General features: G+C 33.9%; 1 protein-coding gene across 1 annotated transcript in view; it reads left to right on the forward strand.

The window, feature by feature from the left end:
- LOC146995278 (uncharacterized) overlaps positions 1-17,653 on the forward strand; it is a 474,485-nt gene extending 456,832 nt beyond the window's left edge. The window contains exon 4 of the mRNA XM_085823162.1: positions 17,135-17,653. Within this exon, the coding sequence (XP_085679288.1) occupies positions 17,135-17,243 (109 nt within the window). The 3' untranslated portion in view covers positions 17,244-17,653. The remainder of the gene's footprint in view (positions 1-17,134) is intronic.
- The last annotated feature ends 6,641 nt before the right edge of the window (positions 17,654-24,294 follow it).

The following is a 24,294-nucleotide window of genomic DNA, read 5'->3' on the forward strand; positions in this document are numbered from 1 at the left end:
AGTTTTTTTAAACGATCTGCGGGTGAAAATGAGCAGATCATGATAAAAAGAGCGAAGACCAGTGACAAAAATTAAGCGCTTCCGTAGGCACTTTTTCTTTTAATTATGTTTTTATAGAATATGTATTTGTTATTTATAAATAAATGTTTCTTCTTGTTTTTGAATAAGAAACTACATTTTTCTTATTCAAAAACACTTAAAAAAACAGCTGAGGTCGTGTTTTGGGAGCTGGAACGGATTAATGGCATTTCGATTACTTTCAATGCGGAAAATTGCTTTGAGATACGAGCAAGGTTACGAAACATATTAAACTCGTTTGTCGAGGTACCACTGTACTTAATTATATAATCGTTAGCAAGCAGATAGTAATAAATAATTTTAAAACTGTGCTGCTATCAATATACAAATTATGTTGACTAGTATAATTAATTTAGAATTATGCGAAAACATATAATATAAGATGATGTATGTTACTACAGATACGTGTTAATATAATACATATATAAGTCTGTGCATATATATGAAATCATAATTCATTTTATACCAGTTAACAGTTAGAATTACTGAACAACCATAAAGGTTCCCCAAGAATGAAATATGGTGTAACAATGAACACTTAGTTTAGAAATTCGATTCTATGATATATTGTTGTAAAAGTCATTGTAAGAGTGAAAATTCTTCATTCTGCCTTAATGCGATTTTTTGCGTTTAATGCGTTGTTTGGTGATTTTATGATCCCGAATTATATTGATGTGATATATTAATACTGCATCTGTAGATATACGTTTTTTGAGAAACGAGTCAAAGCGATTGATTTTTTGTAAAAATTTGGATTTATCCTTATTTTATTGACGTGCACCAGCACAGAATTGAGAATGGCTTGTGCTATGCTTCGATGGATGAAGAAGCGTTTGTAAGTAATGAATATTATGAACGTTTGAACATATTTAAATGAATAGTATTAAAAGTATATATTTACTTATATCATATACTAATAGTTTATGGTAAATTTTTCATTCTAAATCTCATCACAGTTTCATTTCTCATTCTATTGCATTTCTATAGCGGTACATACATTTTGTGGTTTACATATTGTAGATTGCATCAGTTTTGCAGCGCAATTTATTCCTCGGTATGTTACTTGTAGTGTTATTAGAAATTCCATTATTTTTGTATTTTTTCTGCAATTGGTAGTATCTGATTAGGAAATTTATGTTTTATTTCAAGATATATATGAAGTTGCTTATATCAAGTGTTAAATAAACGTTGTTATTCGGGCAATAGCGTTAGCTATTTCGAGATAGATAAATGCAATTCTTATTTCTTAAATACTCAAGATATAAAGACACACTCGAATAGTAGATTCACTCACTTTACGTTTTTTAAGGGTTATATATATACATTAAAGCGTGTTCAAAACAACCATTGACGAGTAGTCTTGGCGTAATTCGTATTCATACCAAGATTATCCATTTCTCAAGGCAATAATTTTTGTTATTTTTGCTAAACCGTTTACGAAAATATAATTTTCCAAATCCTGATCTCTTATGCATGGAAAGGCAGCTTTTAAGATATTTGTTTTGCAATTTGATGCAAAATTCGTATTTTTAAAACACTGATGTATATGTTCTTTTTTTAAAATTCTGCCAGTATATAACATTATATAACATTCTTGTGTTATCACCATTTATAGTTGTCGCTTCTGTACAGCCTGCTGAATACATTTTACTTTCTAGGTATCTACAATTACATCGTGTTCTTTCGGTACGAACAGGGGCGAAGTATTCATCACTTAGATACATTTAAAGATAATTAATTAATTTTTTCTGATTTTGATATCTATAATATATAGACAGGATTACTGATAAGAAATTTAAGAAAATAGTAAATGAAGAAGTAAATAGAAGAATTTCTTTCAGGTATTGTGAGATGTCAATAGTCTACGAGCTCTACGTATACAGTGTGTTGCTCAAAGTAAACTTCCTGCATTGTGAAGAGTACTACGTGTATGTCGTGATGCGTTCATGCGAAGCTTGTTTCCTCGTATGAGCTCTGCCTCTTCGAACCGAAATTTCCCGTAATCTGCAGCGTCTTGAGTTGTTTATGCAGCTTCTTGAGCTGTTCTGGTATTTCCTGTCGAATCTGACGATGACGCGGACAGTCTTGCATCCTTCGTTTACTTGCGACATCTTCCCGTCATCGCGCATATTCTTTTGACGTTCCGCTTGCCTAATGGGCCTCCGTTTCGCTTCTGCTTACCTTTCCGGAGCACACAGTTTTCTGAATGTCTTTTGCGTCTGCTACTAGTTTCTGATACAGTTTGAGCAAGCGAAGTTTCTTGAGTTGTTGCTTGTCTGCTGGAACTCCTATTCGTTTCTTCTTCAGTTTCTTGAATGCGTAACCTTTCTTGTCACTATGCTTGCCTGCTGAGTTTCTAGTTGTATCTTCATTCATTTTTGAAGCATGCAAGTTTTATTCTACTTGCCTGCTGAGTCTCCTAGTGCTTTTTACTTCATTTTTTATGTAGCTCGCTGTAACATTTGTGCTGTCTTCTTGCGTTCAGACATTTTAGTAAATTGAAAAAAAAATTATGTAACTGTAGTAAAGTAACATTGCATCTAAAATATGTTAAATACCTACAGAAGTTTAAACTTCTACTCAGAAAGGTTCTATACAATAAAAGAAACTAAATTTTTATAAATAAAATTAGAATAGCATAAAATGCATAGAAACATTTCATTATGAAGAAAATGTATTCAATCTTTCCAAGCAACCAGCTATTGGTAAATAAATTTTTCTTGCCAAGTCAGGAAACAAAGAACTTTGACACTTGGGGTAATACATTTGAAGTTATGATTTAAATTTATTTTAATATAACAAATTTGCAAAATCTCAATAAAAGAATTAACGTAGCGATAGCATATCGTGTCACGTATCTAAAGGTGAAACATAAAAGTTGCCAAAAGCAGCTATTCATTTAAAATACTGAAATTAACGAAATATTTTTCGACATACAGTGACGTTATATGGAATCACGTGCTTTCTTCAACTCAGAATATAACCGTAAATAATAACAATAAGTTTCGAGTTTGGCAATACTATTTATTTCATATTTTTTTAACTTAAAAATTTCTCTTAAACAATACGATTTGAGAGTGAGAAGAGCCATCATTTTTCTAAATAAAGCAATTTGATCTCCAGCGCTTTCCGAAATTTTAGATAACATCTCTAGTGATAGTCGTAGGAAGATAACAATAGTCGAAAAGTTTTACCAAGAATTTTTGAAATCCGAGGGTACCTCCTTCTAAACTCAAATCTCCCCCCCCCCCGTTCCGGAGGATATGATGTTACGAAGAAAAAAAAAACAAAGAGGCAAAACCCCACATATATTTAAACTGCTGATTCCTGTTTACAATATTCAATTTCCTTTAAAAACATTAAGCTTCATTTAAATAAAAGGAAAATAAATTCACACATTTTCCCTAGCTTTCAAGCTTTTATTGTATTTTTAAATATTCTTTTTGTCACTGTTGCGCACGTTTTCCGCGGCGTCATTAGGAGCCGTAGGTCGAAAACATATAAGAATCATTGCTGTAAATAATGATCATATGATAAATTGCATACATATGCGATTCTTTTGATTAGAATTTGAGTACAATTCTTTATACATCAGCTACTATGCCCCTTTATGTAACGACAAGAATTATTTTCAATGATTATCCGATGAGAATGATTCTTTACAATGATTATTTGATGACAATGATCATTTGCAAAGAATATTAAAAGCCGATGACTACGATTACTTAAATAGAATATGCATGTCATTCGATGACAACGATTATTTCCAAAGAATCTTCGATCACGTCACTATTGTATATCGCTATATTTCTGGGGTTAGAGGGGGTTGTGTATTGTACTACGGCCCTGTAATTAAGCGTTTTAAATGACATCAAAAACGTTAGTAAAACTTAGGATCCTTACATACTATCCGCCAGAGTTATTAGTTTGAAACTGAGGTCTAAAACGACCTTGTTGAAAACTTTTAGCTCTAGAATCTAACGCGAGGCCAATCTTTTACAAACATTTCTCTCCAGAAACTAGATATTAAAAAGTCGTTTTTACATTATCATCTCTATGGACAAGTATTTTCATCTGTACTGCATCTATAAACAGGAGTTTCTTAGTTGAAATCTGGTTCCTTATGGAAGGAAAACTAGTTTAATGAAATGTTACACAATCAAATGGCAAGTAACATGAATATTTATATTTCTCCTTTAAAATTCTTATTTCATTCATGACGTTATTTAATTTTCTACCCGTGCTCTCTGACTTGTGTTGTAAAGAAAAACACCAAACACGAGCGTGTCTATGAACAAGTGTTCAACACTACCGCCTGCAATCAAAACACTAACGTCTTAAAATTCAACATAACAAAACCTCAGAACACACCTTATATTCATCTCTAAACCCTGAGGTACTATTCTGAAAAGTGGCTAACTCTGAAGTGTAGCGTCAGAGAGCCTAACTACATTCATTCAACCTCTATCACATATTCACAATAATTTGCTCTTTTTACAGTCACACGAATAAGTTAAAATTTTTGGCATTACTCTAATATTTTTTACTTTTAACATATCACAATATTTCTTAACTTTTAAGATAACAGTTCACATTGTATATAAGGACATATTAACATGCCGTTAATTTTACGCATTTTAAAACATACATTAGTAGTACATTGTTAACTTCTATTCTTTTCCAAGCAAGTGCCAATTCTTCTGCATTGAAATTCTACATTTCAAAAGTCTTTCAGATTAAAACTTCTTTCTTGCCAGAATCTTTTAAATAAAATTTTATACAATAATTTTTACAATTTTCTTAAGGTACCTTTCTCAAAGATTATCAATGCTTTTTCAATATTCAAGTATTTACACATTCCTATTATACATTAATTTTAGTTTTACTCGCGAGTAATTGAAAAACAATACCAAAATAGGTAACAACTCCTTTCTCGCCTTTTTGGCGATAAAGGTAGGACTCACATGAGGTAAAAATTCTTGAATTCTGCCACTTGCAGTAAGATTGAAAAATTAACTTATGGTTTCAAAGTAACATAAAGTTTTACTTATCTTTGTGATATTCAGACATCCTTTTTTCTGCCCAGTCCTGGAAGGTGGCGAAGACTACGGTCTGGTTGATCTTCCTTTTTGTGCGGGTTCGCCCTTCGGTTCCTTCCTCCATGAGCTTTCTTTTTCTTCCAGTTCGGTCACCCTTGAAGACCTTTTTTTTAGCATCTGCCTGTGGTCTCGGCCGTTTGATGGCAGCTGGTCTTGGCGGAACCGGGACAACTGTCTCTCGTTGTTGCCTGGATCTCGTTGCTGGCTGTTCAAATTTTTCTTGCGTCTTTGCATCTGCAGCTGGTCTTCCTTCATCAATTCGTCGACATTTGCTGCGTAGACTCCTATCCGATGGGTAGATCTTCTGTTTTGGAGCCGTGTTATAGTTGCTGTCATTTCTCTTGGCTTTCTTTGCATTAGTCGTACTTCTCCCTTCTTCATTCTGGGGGTGGTCGTGCCCTCTCTTCTCTGGTCGGTGGAACGACTTCTTTTTCTTGTTACCTTCAGTTTTCCAACGGGGGAACTTTCTTTTCAATTGCTCCTGTCTACTAATGGCTTGCCCTTGGGATTGTCGTTGTTCCACCTCTGGAGCTTGAGCCTGCCGTGTCGTATCCTGCAAAAGATCTTGAAATATTGGCATTTTATTACGATTATAAAATGGTTTTATCTGGTCTACGTTTGCGGTGCAGGTTTCACCATTCCTGGCTTTTAACACCACTAAGCCTGAGTTACTTTTTCTATGACATATGGTCCTTCAAATCGTGGATAAAATTTGGCAGTTTTATCTTCTGGTGCTGAAGAAAGTTAATGCTTAATTTTTAACACTTCATCTCCTACTTTATAAGTTACTCCCCGTCGTTTCATATCATAATAAAGCTTCTGTTTTCTCTGTGCTACTTCAGTGTTCTTTTTTGCTTCTTTAATTTATTTTTCTATATTGCCCATTTTAAATTCTGGGGCTCTTTGTTGAACATAAAATAATTTATCTAACGCGTTATAATCTTTCTACCTAAAAATAACTCAGCAGGAGTTTTGCCCGTCGTATCATGTTTTGCGGTCCTAAGGGCGAAACCTAATTCATTGACATAGTTAACCCAGCTTTTATGAAAATTTTTAACATAGCTACGGACAATTTTCATTATATTTCTTTTGACCCGTTCCGCTATATTTGATTGCGGCCGATACGGGACCATTTTTAAATGACGTATGCCCAGTTTTTGGCACATGTCTTCAAATATATTACTTACAAATTGAGGACCATTATCCGATATTACTTTTAGGTGCGCCCCATATTTTAAAATATATTTATTTAAAATAGAATCAGTAACTAATTTCGCGGAGGCTCGTTTTAACGGAACAATTTCGATCCACTTACTAAAATGATCAACCATAACAAGGAAATAGCGACTTTTATTTAACTGACTTTTTGGGAAAGGGCCCAATAAATGGATGCCAATTATTTCATTTGGAAATTCCGATTTAATACTATTTAGAAACCCGGCCGGGCGGAAATTAATATAATTAACTGCTTGACATGTTGGGCAGGACTGGACATACGCCCTGGTTAACTTTTGCAGCTCAGGAAAATAAACTGCTTCGCGTACGCGTTGGATGGTTTTTCGAATACCAGCATGAGAAGCTAAAGGGGAGTCGTGTAACTCCTGCAGTATATTTAATCTAAGACTAGCTGGGATAACAGGTCGAAATTCGTTGTTGGAATTCGTAGTTTTTGTATAAAATAATAGACCATCTATTAGTTCGTAATGGGCCGCCCTATTTCTTATCGCCACAATATATTGGTGGCTAAAATTTTCAGGATCCTTTAAATAATCATAAATATTTTTAAATTCAGGATCCTTACTCAGTTCGGTTATCACAGTTTCTCGGGAATGTAACTTACATGCTGTGAGCATTGCCACCTTTACAGTATTAACTTCTTCATCTATTTTTATTCTGGATAGGGCATCTGCTACGATATTTTCCTTTCCGGGGCGTGTGCTTAATTACCAGATTATACTCTTGTAACTTTATTGCCCATTTTATTAACCTTGGGGATAAGTTTTTCCCTGAGTACAATCTAGTTCCCGCCGCATGATCAGAATACACTGTTATTGGACCTTTCCAAAATAGACTCGGAACTTTTGCACTGCTAACAGAGCTGCAAGTGCCTCTCTCTCAGTCGCGGAATAATTTCTTTGTGTTTGATTTAAAGTTCTACTAAAAAATGCCACGGGCTGCTGATTTTGCGAAAGTACCGCTCCTAGCGCATAATCCGAAGCATCCACTGAAATTTCTAAATTCTCATCGTTTTCAGGAAATTTCAAAACAGGGGCTTGCGTTAATGCTTGCTTTAATTTTTCGAAAGCACTATTGGCTTCGGCCGTCCACGAGAATCTTGCCTTTATCCTTTTTAATTTTAACAATGGTTCAACAATAGCTGCAAAATCTTTTATAAAACTCTAACTTCAATCTTTGGAAGAGTCAAATTTTTCACAATAACTGTATTTAACTTGAAGAAAGAGGACTTTTCTTGGCCTTCGGATTTCCGCATCCTCCCGTCAGCAGAAATCCGTTTTAGTTTAATTTTCTTTCTTCCTTTCCATGCCTTCCTTGTTTTTCCGCTGGCCTTCAGACTTTTTTTCTGGCTTACTATTGAACTGTCGACGTTCGCCGGTTGTTTTTGGATACTCAGGTTTCCTTGCCCTCTGATTCGTTTTGCTTCCGTAGCCGTGTTCTTGCCTTTGCTGTGGTCTTGGCGCACCAAATTGGCTTCGTTGCTCATACTGGCGTCTTCATTCGATGTCCGCCGTTCTTCTACTTTCAAACTGGATTGTTAGCTCAAATAACTTTACCAGTGTAGTCGGATTCCTTAATTAAATAAAGTCTTGTACTTGGGGAACTAAACTCGGCAAAATCACTTGGATTATCTCAGGATGCGGACGGTTTCCATACAAGAGTTTAAAGACGTGAATGTTTCTTAAAATAAAGGTGGAAAGATTTTCGATTCGTTGCTGGTATATGCTGAAGAGTTCCGTTTCTAAACTTGCACGATCTCTTACGACAGGGAAGGCTTTTACTAAGGCAGTCTTAAAATTTTCGTAAGTATAGGTGGGACTTCCCGCTTGACCCAAGAGGCTTCTGCCTATACATTTGAACCAATTAAGCGCTTGGCCCCTCAAAGCGCTGGTAGCTAAGGTGACTTTACGGAACTCATGGACTGGATACAGCATGAAGTGGTCATCCAATTTTTCCAAAAAACTGGTTACCGGTGAGTTTCCATTAAATGTTGCTTCTGGTTTCATCGATGCGCGCATGGTCTGGACGATGTACCCAAATCCTTCCAGGGCGGCAGCTGGCATTTCTGGATTCTGAGCCGCTTCTGCAGGCACCACAGGTTCTTCTTGAAACTCGGCCATGGTTATTTTTCTTCGTCGGGCGCCACTATCAGGACTTATATTCCTCTTTACTTGCTTTGGAAACATGAACTATCCTGACTCGGAACAGGGAGCTTACTCAAGCTATGTTTACTAAATTACGTGATTCAAATCTTATTTATTGCAACAACTTAAACTGTTATGACACTTTCAATTGCACAAGAGGCCCTTGCTTTTACAACTGCATTTATTTGCGGAACACTTCCTTTTGCAATAACAGTGTGTACATATACTCCTCTCTTTTCAATCTACACCAGAGCATATCTGTGATTGTCGACATACACCGGTGAGGGTCCGAATGTAGAAGAATGTAATGCAATATTCGATCTTTCACCGACGTATTTGGTGAATGTTAACATTCTCCGGTGAAAGTCGACATTCTTTAATTTCGGTCTTTCAAGGTAACATATTTTTATACGATTATATACATATATATATATATATATATATATATATATATAACACTTTCAATTTCGCAATAGGCCCTTGCATTTACAATTGCATTTATTTGTGGAACACTTCCTTTTGCAATAACGGTGTGTACATATACTCTTCTGTTTTCAATCTACCGAAAGTCGACATTCTCCAATTTCGGTCTTTCACAGTAACATATGTTTGTACGATTATATATATATATATATATATATATATATATATATATATAACACTTTCAATTGCACAAGAGGCCCTTGCTTTTACAACTGCATTTATTTGTGGAACATTTCCTTTTGCAATAACAGTGTGTACATATACTCCGCTCTTTTCAAGCATATCTGTGATTATCGACATACACCGGTGAGGGTCCGAATGTAGAAGAATGTAATGCAATATTTGATCTTTCACCGACGTATTTGGTGAATGTTGACATTCTCCGGTGAATGTCGATATTCTCCAATTTCGGTCTTTCACGGTAACATATGTTTATAAGATTATATATATATATATATATATATTGTTTATATATATATATATATATATATCGTGTATATATTTTTTTATATATATATATATACAAACGTTTATTGCAATGCATTGTCGGAAACGCTTTCCTGGCCCATAGTGACGAGAGACAACACAAGAAAAATAGGGTACGAACATTGTAAAGATATTTGTTTATTTTCCTTAGCGCAGCGGAAACCAAGAAATAAGAACAAAAGCAGGGGATCGCCATAAAGAAAGTATTCGAAAGTTCCTTCGGAACGTATCTTAAACATGGGTATGGTAGGGATAGTCCAGTGCATTGTTCAGCAAGATCACGAGACCTAACTTGCATTATCAGTTCGTCTCGGGGTACTTCAACACATAAGTGCACGAAACCCCAGTTAGAAGTCCAACAGGAACTCGTGGCACATATTGTGGCAGGTGCTGGGAAAGTCCTGGGGATGCACGGTATTTTCCAGAACATCTCATGTTCGATGTGCGAGAGATGGAATACCTTTAACAGGGTGCAGGTCGTAATTTCGAACACCTGTTTTGAGGTCCATAAGTGTCTAATTTTGTTCCTACTTTTTAATTTATCTTGTGCTAAGCGTAACTGGTGTCCGATCCTTCTTGTGTTTTGTGTTGTTTGCACTGGCCAGGAAAGTGTTTTCGGCCATGTTTTGCCATTTAATTTTTCGTCATCGTCGTCTCTCTCATATATGTGTATAATTACTTATGACTCAAGTGTTGCTACTATATGATGACATTTACAAACACGGTGTTTAAAATGCTACACATTCCCATCCGAAAATATCTTTTTCTTTTCCTCTTGCCCTTCAAATAAGATATATGTGTCCTTCATTGCAAAATTACCTGGAACTTTAATTTTTCTTTTTTCGAGGACAATGGAGAACATATTTCAGTATAGGCCGCTGTCAATATTCAAACATCAAATTGTAAAAGCCATTAAAGTGTGGCTGAAATGATCAGAAGGGCTAAATTCGCATAAGGATTTAGGAAATACATTTTGAATGATTTTGTAAATTTTCCTTCAATAAATTTAATGCAACAGGCAAAAGAAATTACAGGGAACAATAAATATAGGAGAAAACAGGTATATCTCTTCCTAATTTACTTTGATTTGATTGATTTCTTTCTTTCTTCCTGTATAAATAAATAAACTTTAAGAATGCAACTGAAGAATGAGAATAAAAGTTTCAATTGAAAACAAATGGTGGCAAAAATCCTAGTGCGGCTCTGCTGGACTACGAAAAAGACCAGTAATATGATCCGAATTTGGAATAACGAGAGAAAATTTGAAATCTGTGCAGCCAGCGATGCAAAGAGACTCGTTAAAATACAGGTTTTGCTGATTAAGAAAGAACGTTACGTGTATATCTTCTAAAATGTTTTTTCCATCCTTTGTTTGTATTTGTTTCCCTTTTCATTTCAGTTTCCTTTTTTCCTCCTATTTTGCAATTTTCGTCATTGTTTCCCTCTGTTTTTAAGCCACCTGTTTATTATTTCTGTTATTTTTATTGCAACTTATGTAAAAATTAAGTAAGGAAAAGTAAGGCACTGAAACTTTGCAAATTATTACGCTCTACGTGAGATTCATGGAGGCCGCTTATTGCATACAAATAACGCAAAGTACTTTAACTTATCTGCTTGGCTTTAGGTCAGAACAACGAAAACAACAAATTCACCGTTTGTAGAAAACAATTCTGCCAGGCAATAATTTACGGGGAGTTTTTTCCCTATGAAACTGAGCCAAAAGTGTTATATAGTATCTAAATATGGAAGTGTTGTACATGTTAAACGTGATCGTCATTGCATTACTTTCACTATTTTACTAGTGAAATAAAGATATACCGATTTTTTTGTAGATTGGAAAATCCTCCTTGTGATCATGAAAAGGAGCAAAAACTGGAAAACGAGAAAGAACTGGAAAACGAGAAGGAACTGGAAAAGAAGCGAGAACCGGAAAAGATGCAAAAACTGGAAAAGAATCAAAAACTGAATAAAAAGGAAGAACAGGAAAAGAAGGAGAAACTGGAAAAGAAGCAAGAACTCAAAAACAAGAGAAAACTGGAATTGACACAAAAACTAGAAAAGAAGCAAGAACTGAAAAAGAAACAAAAGCTGGAAAAGATACAAAAACTAGAAAAGAAGCAAGAGCAGGAAAAGATACAAGAATTAGAACAGAAGCAAGAACTGAAAAAGAAGCAAAAATTGGAAAAGAAGCAAGAACTGAAAATGAAACAAGAGCAGAAAAAGAAGCAAAAACTGGAAAAGAAGGAAGAACTGAAAAACAAACAAAAACTGGAAAAGCAACAGAAACTAGAAAAGAAGAAAGAACTGGAAAAGAAGCAATTACTGGAATGGATTCAAAAACTAGAAAAGAAAGAAGAACTGAAAAAGAACAAAATACGGGAAGGAATACAAAAACTAGAAAAGAAAGAAGAACTGAAAATGGAGAAACATATTGAAGAGATGCTAAAACAAGCACACAAAAATGAACTGGAAAGGCAAAAGTTGAGGGAAAAATTGCAAAAACAAAAAAAGAGAGACCTGAAAATGAAGAAGGAACTGGAAAAAATGCAAAAACTGGAAAAGAAGCAAGAGCCGGAAAAGATGCCAGAAATGGAAAATATAGAGGAGTCTGAAAAGACGCAATACCTGGAAAAGAAGCAAAAAACGGAAAAGATTCCAAATCTGAAAGACAAGCTGGAACCGGAAAAGAACTGTCAAACCCGAAAAGGAAACCGGTTGAACTGCGAAAAGAGCCAGAACTGGATATCGACTGTAGAACGATTGATTTAATGACCAAACGAAGCAAGACCCGGAAAAGAAAAATAGAACAAATAAATCATATACCTGCTTCATTTTACCAAAATTTATTATCAACAACATTTTTATTATCAAGAACTTTATGGTATTCTTAGTATATGGACGGCATTTGATAATATTTTGCTCGGTAAGTGTAGCTACTGATATATTATTAGCTAGTAATTAGTCATGCTAACTTTAAGATACCAGTATTATTTTAGCAGCAACTAAGTACACTCTTTCGTAGTTCAGATCTATGTTTTCAGTGCCTTTCATGGCTGCGAGGTCTTCCGGTTTTACCTGGAAAGTCACAGTTTATTGACTTTTTTAACACATAGCTTTACACATGACAATATTTTTCAACAATAAATTTATGTTGTGCTACTGGCTTTAAATTGTGCAAATAAATATTGCACGGCATATCTTTCATAATTGAACTCATGAAATTAATTTATACAAATTTCATTTTAAAATTTGTTTGACCCTGAGCTGTCTTATCCAACTGCAGATATTCATAGAACTTTATATCAAGGTTCAAAGAAACGTTCAAAAAGGAATGTTTATCCACTTTTAATTATTTGTTAATCAGCATGATTTGCATTACTAAGATTGTAATTCTAAACAAATTAAAAGCTATTGTAGTATGTACATTAGCTTTTCATTTGCTTTCACCTTGTTTAAATTCAGTTTGACATACCACAGTTTCCGTCTCTACTCAGGATTTTTTCAGTGTAAAAATTCAAGATTACAAATTGAAATGAGCGAAAGAAATAACTTTTAAAATGTGTGTATACATTACATCAGAATCATAATATAATTAGATAAATAAACTGAATAATATGTTGTAAAGCGAATTTATATCAATTTCGATTTCTTTCAAAATAGAAATTCCTTCGCACCTCACAAATCTCACAGAAACTCTCGGTTTGTGATTCGTGAGCTTTAGTTTTTTATATTTGGAATTTGGCAGCAATATGATTCACTGTTACGATGCAAATTCTTGCTCACAAATTGGTTATCTAACTAGAAAATGGTATAATTAAAATAAAATGAGTATTATTAGATGGAAATGTTGGTTTCCTTTGCGTTTATCTGAATGGTATCGTATATATAAACCTGTTGGAGACGTTTTTTCCCACACATCGAAGAGAGACACATAGTCACATATTACAAATAATATGAATACAAGAATATAGTGTAAGATGAAGCTCTACCACATTTCTCTATTACTTAAGACTGCGAAAGATTTGTTAAAGCATTACAGGATCATACTCTGATGGATCTCGCCGTTCTGTTTCATTTTCTGCCCTCGAAAACACATTATCTTAGACCAATAGATTACTTTTGAAGGAATGGATTATTTGAAAACATTGTAACTGTAAGAATTATTCTCTGACGTTATTACTGAAAAAGCGGTTGAGAGCATAATCTTTGGCTATGCGCTTTAAGCTGTATTAAAACCATTTTGAAATGTAAGGCCTACAAACTGAAACGTAGCTTCATCTTATTTCTGTACTATTCATTAGAGTTATATACATTCCCATCAATAGATACTGAATGGCTAAATATTCTGCTTACCCAAATCAGTTATTTATTTTCCTCTCTTCTTTTTCTTAATTTTAATTAGTCCGGAAAGTAAAGCTATAGAGAATTTCACTTCTTCATTAGAAATCTGATTTAGAATTTTGTTTTCGGAGATAAAAGTTTGAATTCTTTATCCCTTTTCTAAACACAAAGATTCAAAAACGTAACGTCGAAATTTTTAAAACATTTATACACTAATAGAAGGAAAAAAAACAGAATATAATGCTTCAGCAAGCATGTAAATATCTCTATCTCTTAAGTTTCAGCTATGTTTGTTATAGTATATTCAGGCGTATAAGGCGCACTTTTAAAAGAAAATGCAAGATGGAAATTTATGGGTACGCGCTGTACGCCAGCTATAAAAATGTTATGTTTAGAAATATGGAAAAAGTGATTAGAATTAGATAAAATTAGATTTATGCGTGTAATTAAATGCTTTTTATTTAAGAGAAATAACATAGTTTATGTACTTAAAAATTTTCGTTATCGGATTCTGTTTCATTTTCACCTTCACCTCTGATCCATACTTGCATAGACAGATCCAAGTTCCTCATATACGTCTCAAGCTATAACTTGAAGCACATCATCGAATTCTGTTTCAGTTTTGCCGTTACTTTTACTCTGATCCACACATAAATAATCATCTTTCGTTGCATCTAGACCGTCAGATATACCACATAAATTAAACGGGGTTTAATTTTATTACGTGATTTTATTATCTACTGACACACTATTTATGCACTGGCATGACGTATTTGGTCTCCATTTGTAATTGTTTTTTTCACCTTCACTTTTGTTCGAGTATTCCACTAACGTTTAAAATATTCTATCGATGATTTATTGACATATATGTCTAATATCTGAACTAATGGCAATAATCCGCCTGGATAAACTGTCATATCTGTATAACACTCTTTCAACAACATATTTGTGTTATCCGTTAGATGGAGGCTGAGCATGTCCCAAAGTATTATACTTTCTTGATTATCTGAGGCAAAAGGAAGCTTTTGCCAAATATTTCTTATCCACAGTTTCACAACATTTTTCTCCGCCGATCATTTCTCGTGAATACGGGTGAAAACACTTTCGGGAACCTGCACTTCAGCAAAGTCTTTCTTTTCAAGATATCGATGAGCTTTTAATTTCGTACGGTCGGCTAAGCAGGATATCAGTACAGTGAGGTGAGATTTCTCGTTGGCCTATTGATGTTATGTTAACCGTTATTTTTCTTTCATATCATTGTTTCTTTATCTCCTACTATATCAAAACTACAGGAATGACAACCATATTTGCAACACGTGATAGTAAATAAATTTTTACATATTTTTAAAAACTCATCAAAGTTTTATCTCTATATTTTCGAAGCCTTTGAAAAAATTTTATCTCTTTTTCTCGGAGAACTGAATTATTCCGTGAAGTAAATCGAATACACAACCTCAGTTTGCTTTAGAGTTTTCACTTCCATTTGCACTCCATTTTTCTATTTTTAAGGCAAAGAAACGTACGCTGTTTCTTGTTACAATTAATCCATTCTAGTGATGATGGGGATTTTCTACAATGCAGTTTCCAACACTTTCGCCGACGGTAAGCTATTTCATTACTTCTTTATGCAATACACATTTATTCTTTGGCGCAATAATCATTGTAAAATTTTATGCCTCTTCCACTCGTGTACGAAGCATTCACGAAAACCATCCTGCATGATTTCCATTTTCTTTCGCAAACTGAATGACGTAACATTTGAAACTTGCATTGTGTTTGTTTCGTTCGGCGAAAGCCATAACTACTGCTGAAGAAAGCACTGGATGAACTACACTTCACTAAAATCAAATGTGATATCTTTAAGTCTTTGATGTTGACATCAGAACCACGGCTTCAAATGACTTCAGAAAGAAGAAACATGACTCCTAATTCCGCAAACTCACTTTGGTCGAAAGTGCACTCTTATCCAAATTATGTTCCTTATTTCTCGAAGTCCTAGAATAACATTCTCTTCCACATCCAGAATGAATACAAATCACCTCCTACCTTGCAGAAATATTTTCCCCGATAATCAATTCTCCTGCGCACCACCTTATCGCTTGCCAAACTGCAATGTTTCCGCAATTGACACATTTGCTCGTGTTTCCTAAGGTATGAAATAATCAAGAAGAGCTGTTGCGGGATATGATGTTTTTGGGATTGCCAAACCAGCATGTGTATTTTATTGCTTTCTTTATTTACTAAAGATCTGATGCATCGTAATTAAGCGATATAAGAACTTGATTTATATGCGATTACGTTTTCTTATACAAAATGTTCCAACAATGTGCTTATGCGTTGTGATTTCATTTATTCAAAACTCAGTCTAGTTATATTTATAAAATTTTCAATAGCAAACGAATGTTTTAAGAAAACAGTTTAAACGTTTTGGGTCAAGATACTTTTCAAAAAAAGTCTAATCCAAGAATTATTTATATGAGAAATTTTATGTAAAGCCAAATGGCGCACATTTTTACGTTTGAAATTTACTGGCATATTCCATGACAAATTTACTAAGAGATTTCAGGATTTTACCAGCTATAGGAAGTCAAGGATTTCTAGAATAATTTACAAAGTCAAGGACGAGTTCTGTCTATTGTTAATTGGTATTTTTATTTCCAAAATAGAACGTTGAAAATTAAATTTTGAGAGAAGTCTTTTTAATTTTTTTGGCACGCTGCATAATGATTTCATTTCAAAAAAGCTGAAAATAAAAGTATCAGTTTTCTACATTTTACTAATTATTCTTTCCTCCAATACCTAGACTTCATTTCGAAAACTTTCCTTTTGGTTATAAGAAATAAATCACAAAACAATTAACTGATGTCAATCGAAATCAGACGGAGATACTTATGTTCAAAATTATTTCATAACAAGGCAAACTTTTTCCTCATAAAATTATGAGTGTCGGAGAAACATATGAAGAGCTAGGCTTCGTAATTTTTACAAAACAAATGACTTTAAATTTAAAAGTACCAAAGCGCAAACATTTACGTTTTTCAAAACACATTTGTACTTGCAAGTCAATGCCTACCACAAACGACCAAGATCCGGTCTGAACTTTTGCAGACAGTGCACAGACATGCGTTTCGAGTACCTTTCATTTTGGTTATTTGCGTATGCCATATAACCTTCTCAAATATTCTCATGCTTGTGACTCAGAATTGAATTATCATTTTAACTGATATTTTTATGTGATGTGTAACAATAATTTTGTTTATTTTTCAGGATGAAGATTCAGGCCCCCTTTGCGCATACCGACTGTAATTTGAATAGCCAGTTTACAATAACAAGCTTAATAGTAACCGACCGTCATAGGAAGACGCCCGAGGCTTAAGGGAACGCGAATCTCTATCAAAGTTGCAACTTGTGTAAATGCAATTTTGACTTTTAAATTCCTTTATTTTCCCTTTCTCGTGTCAAAAATGTTTTTCTCTTCAATATTTAGTTTAATAACGTGAAACTTTAATTTAAATTTTTCTTTTCGCTATTTTTACTTTAAAAAGATTTTAAGTTCTTTCATTTTACAAAAGTAATACTGATTTTAAAAACTATAAATATTTCCTTTTGGTTTTTTATTTTAAAAAATTGCTTTTAAATGCTCACTTTATTTATTTTACAGAAATATTATATACTCTTATAAGCTAAACATATTTCTATTTCGTATTTCCATAAATGCCATTTTTTAAAAATATTTTACTCCTTTTTATTAAGGGGTGTTGGAAACCCTATAGCAACAATGTTGAATTGGCCATTTTTGGATTATCTTTTCTGAAAATCTGCTGTTCTTACAGGTTTGAAGGCTTTTACGTAATCAAAGTACATCTATCACCTCGCGCTCTTTCAAGCACGAGGCAGCTTCGTCTATGCACTCGCCATAGTAGGAAAATAATCTCTATCTTTGAAATTTTATCCTCTAATTTATTACACATGACGGTACACAATATACAATAAAACAAATATCACTATTATAGTATACATTTAATTATATACATAATATAAGGCGCGCAAAACATGTTTTAAGTAATCTCTTTCCACACGGCATGGCTGCCGGTGCAATCGCTAAAGTACCAAGTCTCGTATTCACGCCACCAGCCTGCCTCGATCGGTTTTTCCGAGCAATCTCGAATTCTTTTAATACGGTGTCTTTAATCATAATATTGTTATTTCAATCCATTTCATCGAGAATCGCGATCAAACTTTTAACTTTTGTTTTTAAACTCTGCAAAATAATTTTTCCTTCTTCAGATATTTTATAGAGATTAAGAATCACTTCAGCATGATGTAAAAAGAACAGCCATTTCTCAGCTTTCGATGGTGGGTCAAACATAACTCCTTTCATTATTTTCAAATGTTTCAATAATCGTTTCCCTTGCTCTAAGAATCTCTAAGAATCTCCTATATCTTGATAAAAATAAGAACCTTAATTTCTCATTTCCATATAAAATATACTTTCTCGGTGTCTACTGGCTTTAACGCCTGACATTCGAATCATGTTATTAACAGACATAAAAACAATTATAATTTTCTAAGTTAATATGGTTAATATATAAATTAAGAAGGACTTACCTTTGATCCCGATAGTGAAAATATCGAACGAAGAGCACAACTTGACGCTGTTAACTTTAATCATGAGCACACTGCAGTGGCACGTAACTTGACATGATTACAACACGGTAATTCACATTACCCCTGATTTAACTTTTCACGATTTCACTAGGATGATGAACACTGATGATCCCATTTTACCACTCACTGGCTGTTAACTTTTTAGCACATCACGCTTTCACAAATCGGATGAATTTATTCGCACACATGGCCCTAAACGCGCCATTTTCTTTCGTCATAAAAATCTTCTCTCATCGTAAATCCATTCGTGAACTATCACCGAATTTCATTTTATAACTTTCAGTAACTTTTCACAACCATATTTATTTATTATTTTCACTATTTAGTGATTTCCTTTTTCACAATCTTATCCTATCGACTGCGCCGATTTGCACCTCGCGCCGTTTCAACTCCGAGGCGGGTTCGGTCATTTCTCATGCACTCGCCATAATAGGAAAATAATCTCCATCAGCTTTCAAATTTTATCCACTAATTTATTAAACAATACACAATAAAACAAATACCACTACTATACATTTAGCTTAAATTATCTCTTTGCACACGGCATGACTGCCGGTCCAACCGCAAAAGTCACAAGTCTCGTCTTCTTCCCACCAGCTTGCCTCCACTCTGTTTTCCGGCGTAACTACGTCCCTTCCTTTAACCGTCTTTCGCCCCTCGCGGATAAAATGTTCTGGAAACGTCGTTCGCTAAGGGAAGGAACATCACAATACCTAGCTGAATATCCTGAAACGAGCTTTTTTATCATTTTAGATTTTAGAGTATTTTACAGTATATTTTGTTACGCATAGTAAAATTTAGCACTGATTATGATCAAAAGCTCATTTCGGCAAATATTTGGAAGCGTAGTAAATAAGGTATAAAAATTTCAGATACCTGTGAGCAGTAGTTCTTGAGAACAGGTACTACATCGAGTATAAAAAATCACGTTTGGGGGAAAAACGCGATTTTATGTAAAAATTCTCAATTATCAAAGTATTCAATGACAAATTAAAGCTAGATTTTGTACAGTCCTAATTTTCATAGAGATTAAAGAACGGTGTTTTAAGAAAGCTAAAATTGTAGAGAATTTGAAAATGCAAATATCAGAAATCCTCATTTTATGAAATGTTTTGGCTTTCAACACCCCTTCAACTATTCTATTCTTTAAAGTCCTTTCTCTTTTTTTCTATTCTGGTAAAACTTGATATATAAATTTAATTCTTTGTCTTTTAATTTTTAACTTTATATCTCTGGTCGCATTTCTCTTTAAGGATTAACATTTTGCATTTGGCTTATTATTATTATATTAAAATTATGCGAAATGAACAAACAGTAAATAATGAGATGCTCAATTAAAAACAAATACAGATTTAATGATAAAAGGGAAATTTTTAATGTCATTACAAACAAGATTTCAAGGGGTTCAAGAGGCCGTTGCCTAAAAAAAAAAGAAAACAATTCGTCGTTTCCGGAAGAAATGAAACTTTAAAAAATATTTTCGTTGTCACAAAAACCAAACTTTTTGAAACATTACGTTATTCAAACTCTTACGTCACTTCCGAGTGTCACGTTATCTAAGATGGCATAGGTTTCGGCTACGTCACCAAGCCTCTGGCATCTCCTGAGGGCGGTTGGTTACTACACCTGTACCAACGATAGTGAACTTCCGGTGATATCCTTCTGTCTGTACCTGAATGAAACTGGCTCTATTTGACGGCACACTAGCGAACACTAAAAAGTCATGATTTAAACGACGATGATTTGAATAATTTAACTGGAATTTTGAGGACGACAATTTAGATTAACTGCTGCTGATTTTTTATTTAGGTGATCGTGAGTATATGGTTTAGTGATGAAGAGTATGAATAATTGAGTAGGATGATAATAAAACTTTAGTAGATCGGGCTTTGTATCTAGGTGAAGTTCTTTTATTCTGACGACGACTTCAATGATGATGATGAAGATGATACATAGGATGGTTTAGAATGACTGATGTGATTTGGGTGATGATGGTTTATCTTATTCTGACGATGATCATGGTGACGCGATATACATGATGGTTAAAATGACGATGTGTATTAAGTGATAATAAATATTTAGATGAATTAGATGGTGACATAGTTTTGACTGATGACGATTTTATACATGATGTGAGAGTGATTTATATAATAATTTAGAGGACTTAGACAATGAAGACGATGATTAAATGAGGATGAAGAAGATGATGATTTGGTTGATATTGCTTTCTATTTAGATGATCTGGAAGATTATGATTTATCTATCTCGACGATGATAATGGTGATGATGACATATACGACGGTTCAAACTGAAGGTATGATTTCGATGATGATGATTATTTAAATGATGGTTTGTAATTATCTGGTGATAATTTTATAATTTCTTTCTTGGTTATTCAGATAACAATTTTGATGGTGAATTAGAAGGTTGAGGTGATGAAGACGATGATCAAATGAGAATCATATTGTTGATGGTGGTGATTTAGATGATACTGCTTTTTATTTAGTTGATTTGAGCTATGATGATTTATCTTAATTTGGCGATATTTTCAATGACGATGATGATGATAATATATATATGATGGTTTAACATGAAGATGTGTTTTGGGTAGTTATGCTTAGTTAGATGTCTTAGATTAGCAGATGAAGTTGATTGGATTTAGAAGGAAATTTATATAGATGATGATTTCAATGAGTTAGATATTGATTTAGATGAAGGTATATTCATTTGATAATGATTATTTAAACAATAAGAGGGTCGTCCGAAAAATTACTTTGCCGTAAACCATAAAAAACAAAGTCTTATTACCTGGAAAACCTATTGCAAAAGATACAGCTATATTTCTGCTACTTCTCAGCATAAGAAACATCGGAACTATACCAATTGTCATAGCGTCGGTTACCTATTTCCATTAGAGTGTCATAGAAGTCTGTCGCCTGGGAAGAAAGGCAGCCCGTCACATTTGTCTGCAACATTTCACCTGTAGGAAAGTGTGCCCAGACAAGAACGTCTTCAGGTGCAATAACACGTTGAAGTATTTAACAGCAAGATCGGAGCCATAGAATGGATGGTCAGACATCTCCCAGCGAAACGTCTGCAACATATATTTTGTGGAATTCCCCGTATGCGTCCGATGTTGTCGTAGGACACCACAACACCAGCACTGAGCATCCCAAACCATTTGTTCTGAATGGCTCTTCAGATGTTCTCTAGTAAAGCGCAATAAAGATCAGCTTCCACCGGAGCACCACTCGCCAATACGTCAATGAGCAGTATGCCTTTACTATCCCAGAATACCGTGGACTTCAATTTCCGTGCATAGACTGAGGATCGTCCGGCGCGTGGATCCCTGTGACGCCAATCAATCGTGAGTTGCTGTTTTCTGTGGTGAAGTGAGCTACCCACATCTCATCACCTGTAACGATTCTGTTAAATTGCGTTCAATAAACTGATTTATGTATCTGCTGCCTCTAGTTCTTTGTGTTTAAGTTTTGAGTATTCGAAATGGAACTCAAATACAATCAATCATATATATAGATTACATATCAATTCATATATTTGAATTAAATACATATTTACTTACCGGCCCGAAACTTTCTTAACACGTTGAGCGGGGCGCCGGTCTCTGGGGACCGACAGTGAACTTTCCGTGTGGCCGGCGTCGGTCCCTGGGAACCGACACTGGAATTTTCGTTTGCCTGGCGTCGTTCCACGGAACCGACAGTATAAGTTAAAAAATAAATATAGTCTCAATGAAATGTGATCAAATTTAGCATTAATGAAATGTATTGAAACATTCTAAACAAAAATACGGCTTAGCTTTAAGGCTTAGCTCCCTGCCGGCTGAACGGAAAGGACAGCAAATTCGGCGCCGAACTCAGCGTGTTAATTAGAAAGCTACCGCTCGGCCTTAAAAACGCACAGCAGTTTGGTTTAAATAACCATTGATAACACTATTCTATAACGTTCTTTCTATAACGTTCTATAACGTATTATTCTATAACGTTCTTTGTACGTTAAAGTACATATAGCACAAGAGTGTGCAAGGAAACTGATATATAACAAATTTATTTAATATTTTTCATATAATAAGGATAATTTCAAACTGTAAACATAATTCTAAAATTCCATGACATTATCGAATTGAGACCTGTTTCGATGTCAGATATATCTCGTAATGAAATCTGAAATTTTTTGAAATTTAACAACTAATTTTTCGAGGTATTTGACAGTCCAATCTGTATAAGTTTCATTTATTTGTTTAAATGTTTGTAAAGTGTTATCACAGATTTTCATAAAAAAAGGGTGTGAGAGATAAATGATAAAATTGATAGATAGAAATGGCGGGAATATTATGCATTTGTTCAGAAACATAAACGTAGTATTTGTGAGATTTCTCGCACAGGCAAGTTATAATTGTTTTGTTAAATTCTTTTTTTTCATATTTAATTCTTTTAAATTAATTTCTCAAAGTTTGTCATAATTTATGTGACTCAACTAGATACGAAAAATTGATTCGGAATGTAAAAGAAATATATGTATTCTGTAACATTATTTTTTGTAAAGTTTAATTTTTTTTAATTAACAAAGTCTGTAACCAATGTTTGCACTTATTTAATGCACGGAGTTCCAAGCAATTTCACTCATCATCCTACAAGCTGCAATAAACACAAAAACACAACTCTGAAAATGAAATATTCTAACAAGGATTGTAAAGCCAAAGGCATATAACTAGTCTCCTCTGTATGCTCACATCATTCAATATGATTTCTCTCACAGCTTATAGATTTTCAGATGAGTTACTCACGTTCGTTTTTAAGCAAAATAATGTAAAACTGCAATTAAAAAGTTTAAAATTTCGACAAATTGACTAAATGAAAAATATATTCGCTGGTCGCTTAAAATTGCTTCAACGGTACCTAGTTCCAAATTGCAAGACGGCTATTCCACACACGGATAATCGAGAATTAGTATAACATTCTACAGCAAAATAATGCAAATTCCTGGTTTTTTTCATATAATGCATTCATGCTGTCAGATTTATAATGTCTAATCTTATAATATTATTGTAAAATTACTGCCGGTAGAAATCATTCCTTGAAAATGAAGGCCCCTTGCCACCTTCTTGATGCCTAATTTCAAATGGATAATTCAAACGTGGCCAAAGGAGAAATATTAAAATTTTCAAAAATTCGTGTTTACAGTTTTTTAATACCTAGATTTACCACTGCTAACTATAATATTATGATATAATAATATATTAATAATTAGTCAAATGAAATTTATGTGGCTTCGTGTCAACCACTTGGTATTTTTAACCCTGTGTTTGAGCAAAAACAGAATATTGTTTATTAAGCTATAATAAACATCCTACAGTAACATTTAGTTATTGTACATTGTTTTTTATCAGCACTTACGAGCTGAAGTTTCGTCTTATTAAACTATCCATATTGGTGTTTTTCATGCTCCTGTATTGTTTTTGTATATAAATAATGGAAATTACAATTGGGATGATCAGTTCCATAAAACTCTCAGTATTCTGCAATCCTAACCACATGACCAATGGTGCCCCAAACATACAAGAAACAAACAGGTATTTACAAGTAGGAATGATTTTCGAAACGTTTGCTTGAACAAAACTCAAAATAAAATTCGGCGAATCAAAATGTCGAATCAAAATGTTAATGTTTCATAAAAATGTGCAGGATAATGTTAGACGTAAAGCCTGTTTTCGTTTCCCTGGCAGACGTACTAGAAAG

The sequence above is a fragment of the Stegodyphus dumicola genome, chromosome 9 (genome assembly GCF_044657685.1).
Source record: "Stegodyphus dumicola isolate Sdum_Otavi_A_Nest chromosome 9, ASM4465768v1".
NCBI classification, from domain to species: Eukaryota; Metazoa; Arthropoda; class Arachnida; order Araneae; family Eresidae; genus Stegodyphus; species Stegodyphus dumicola.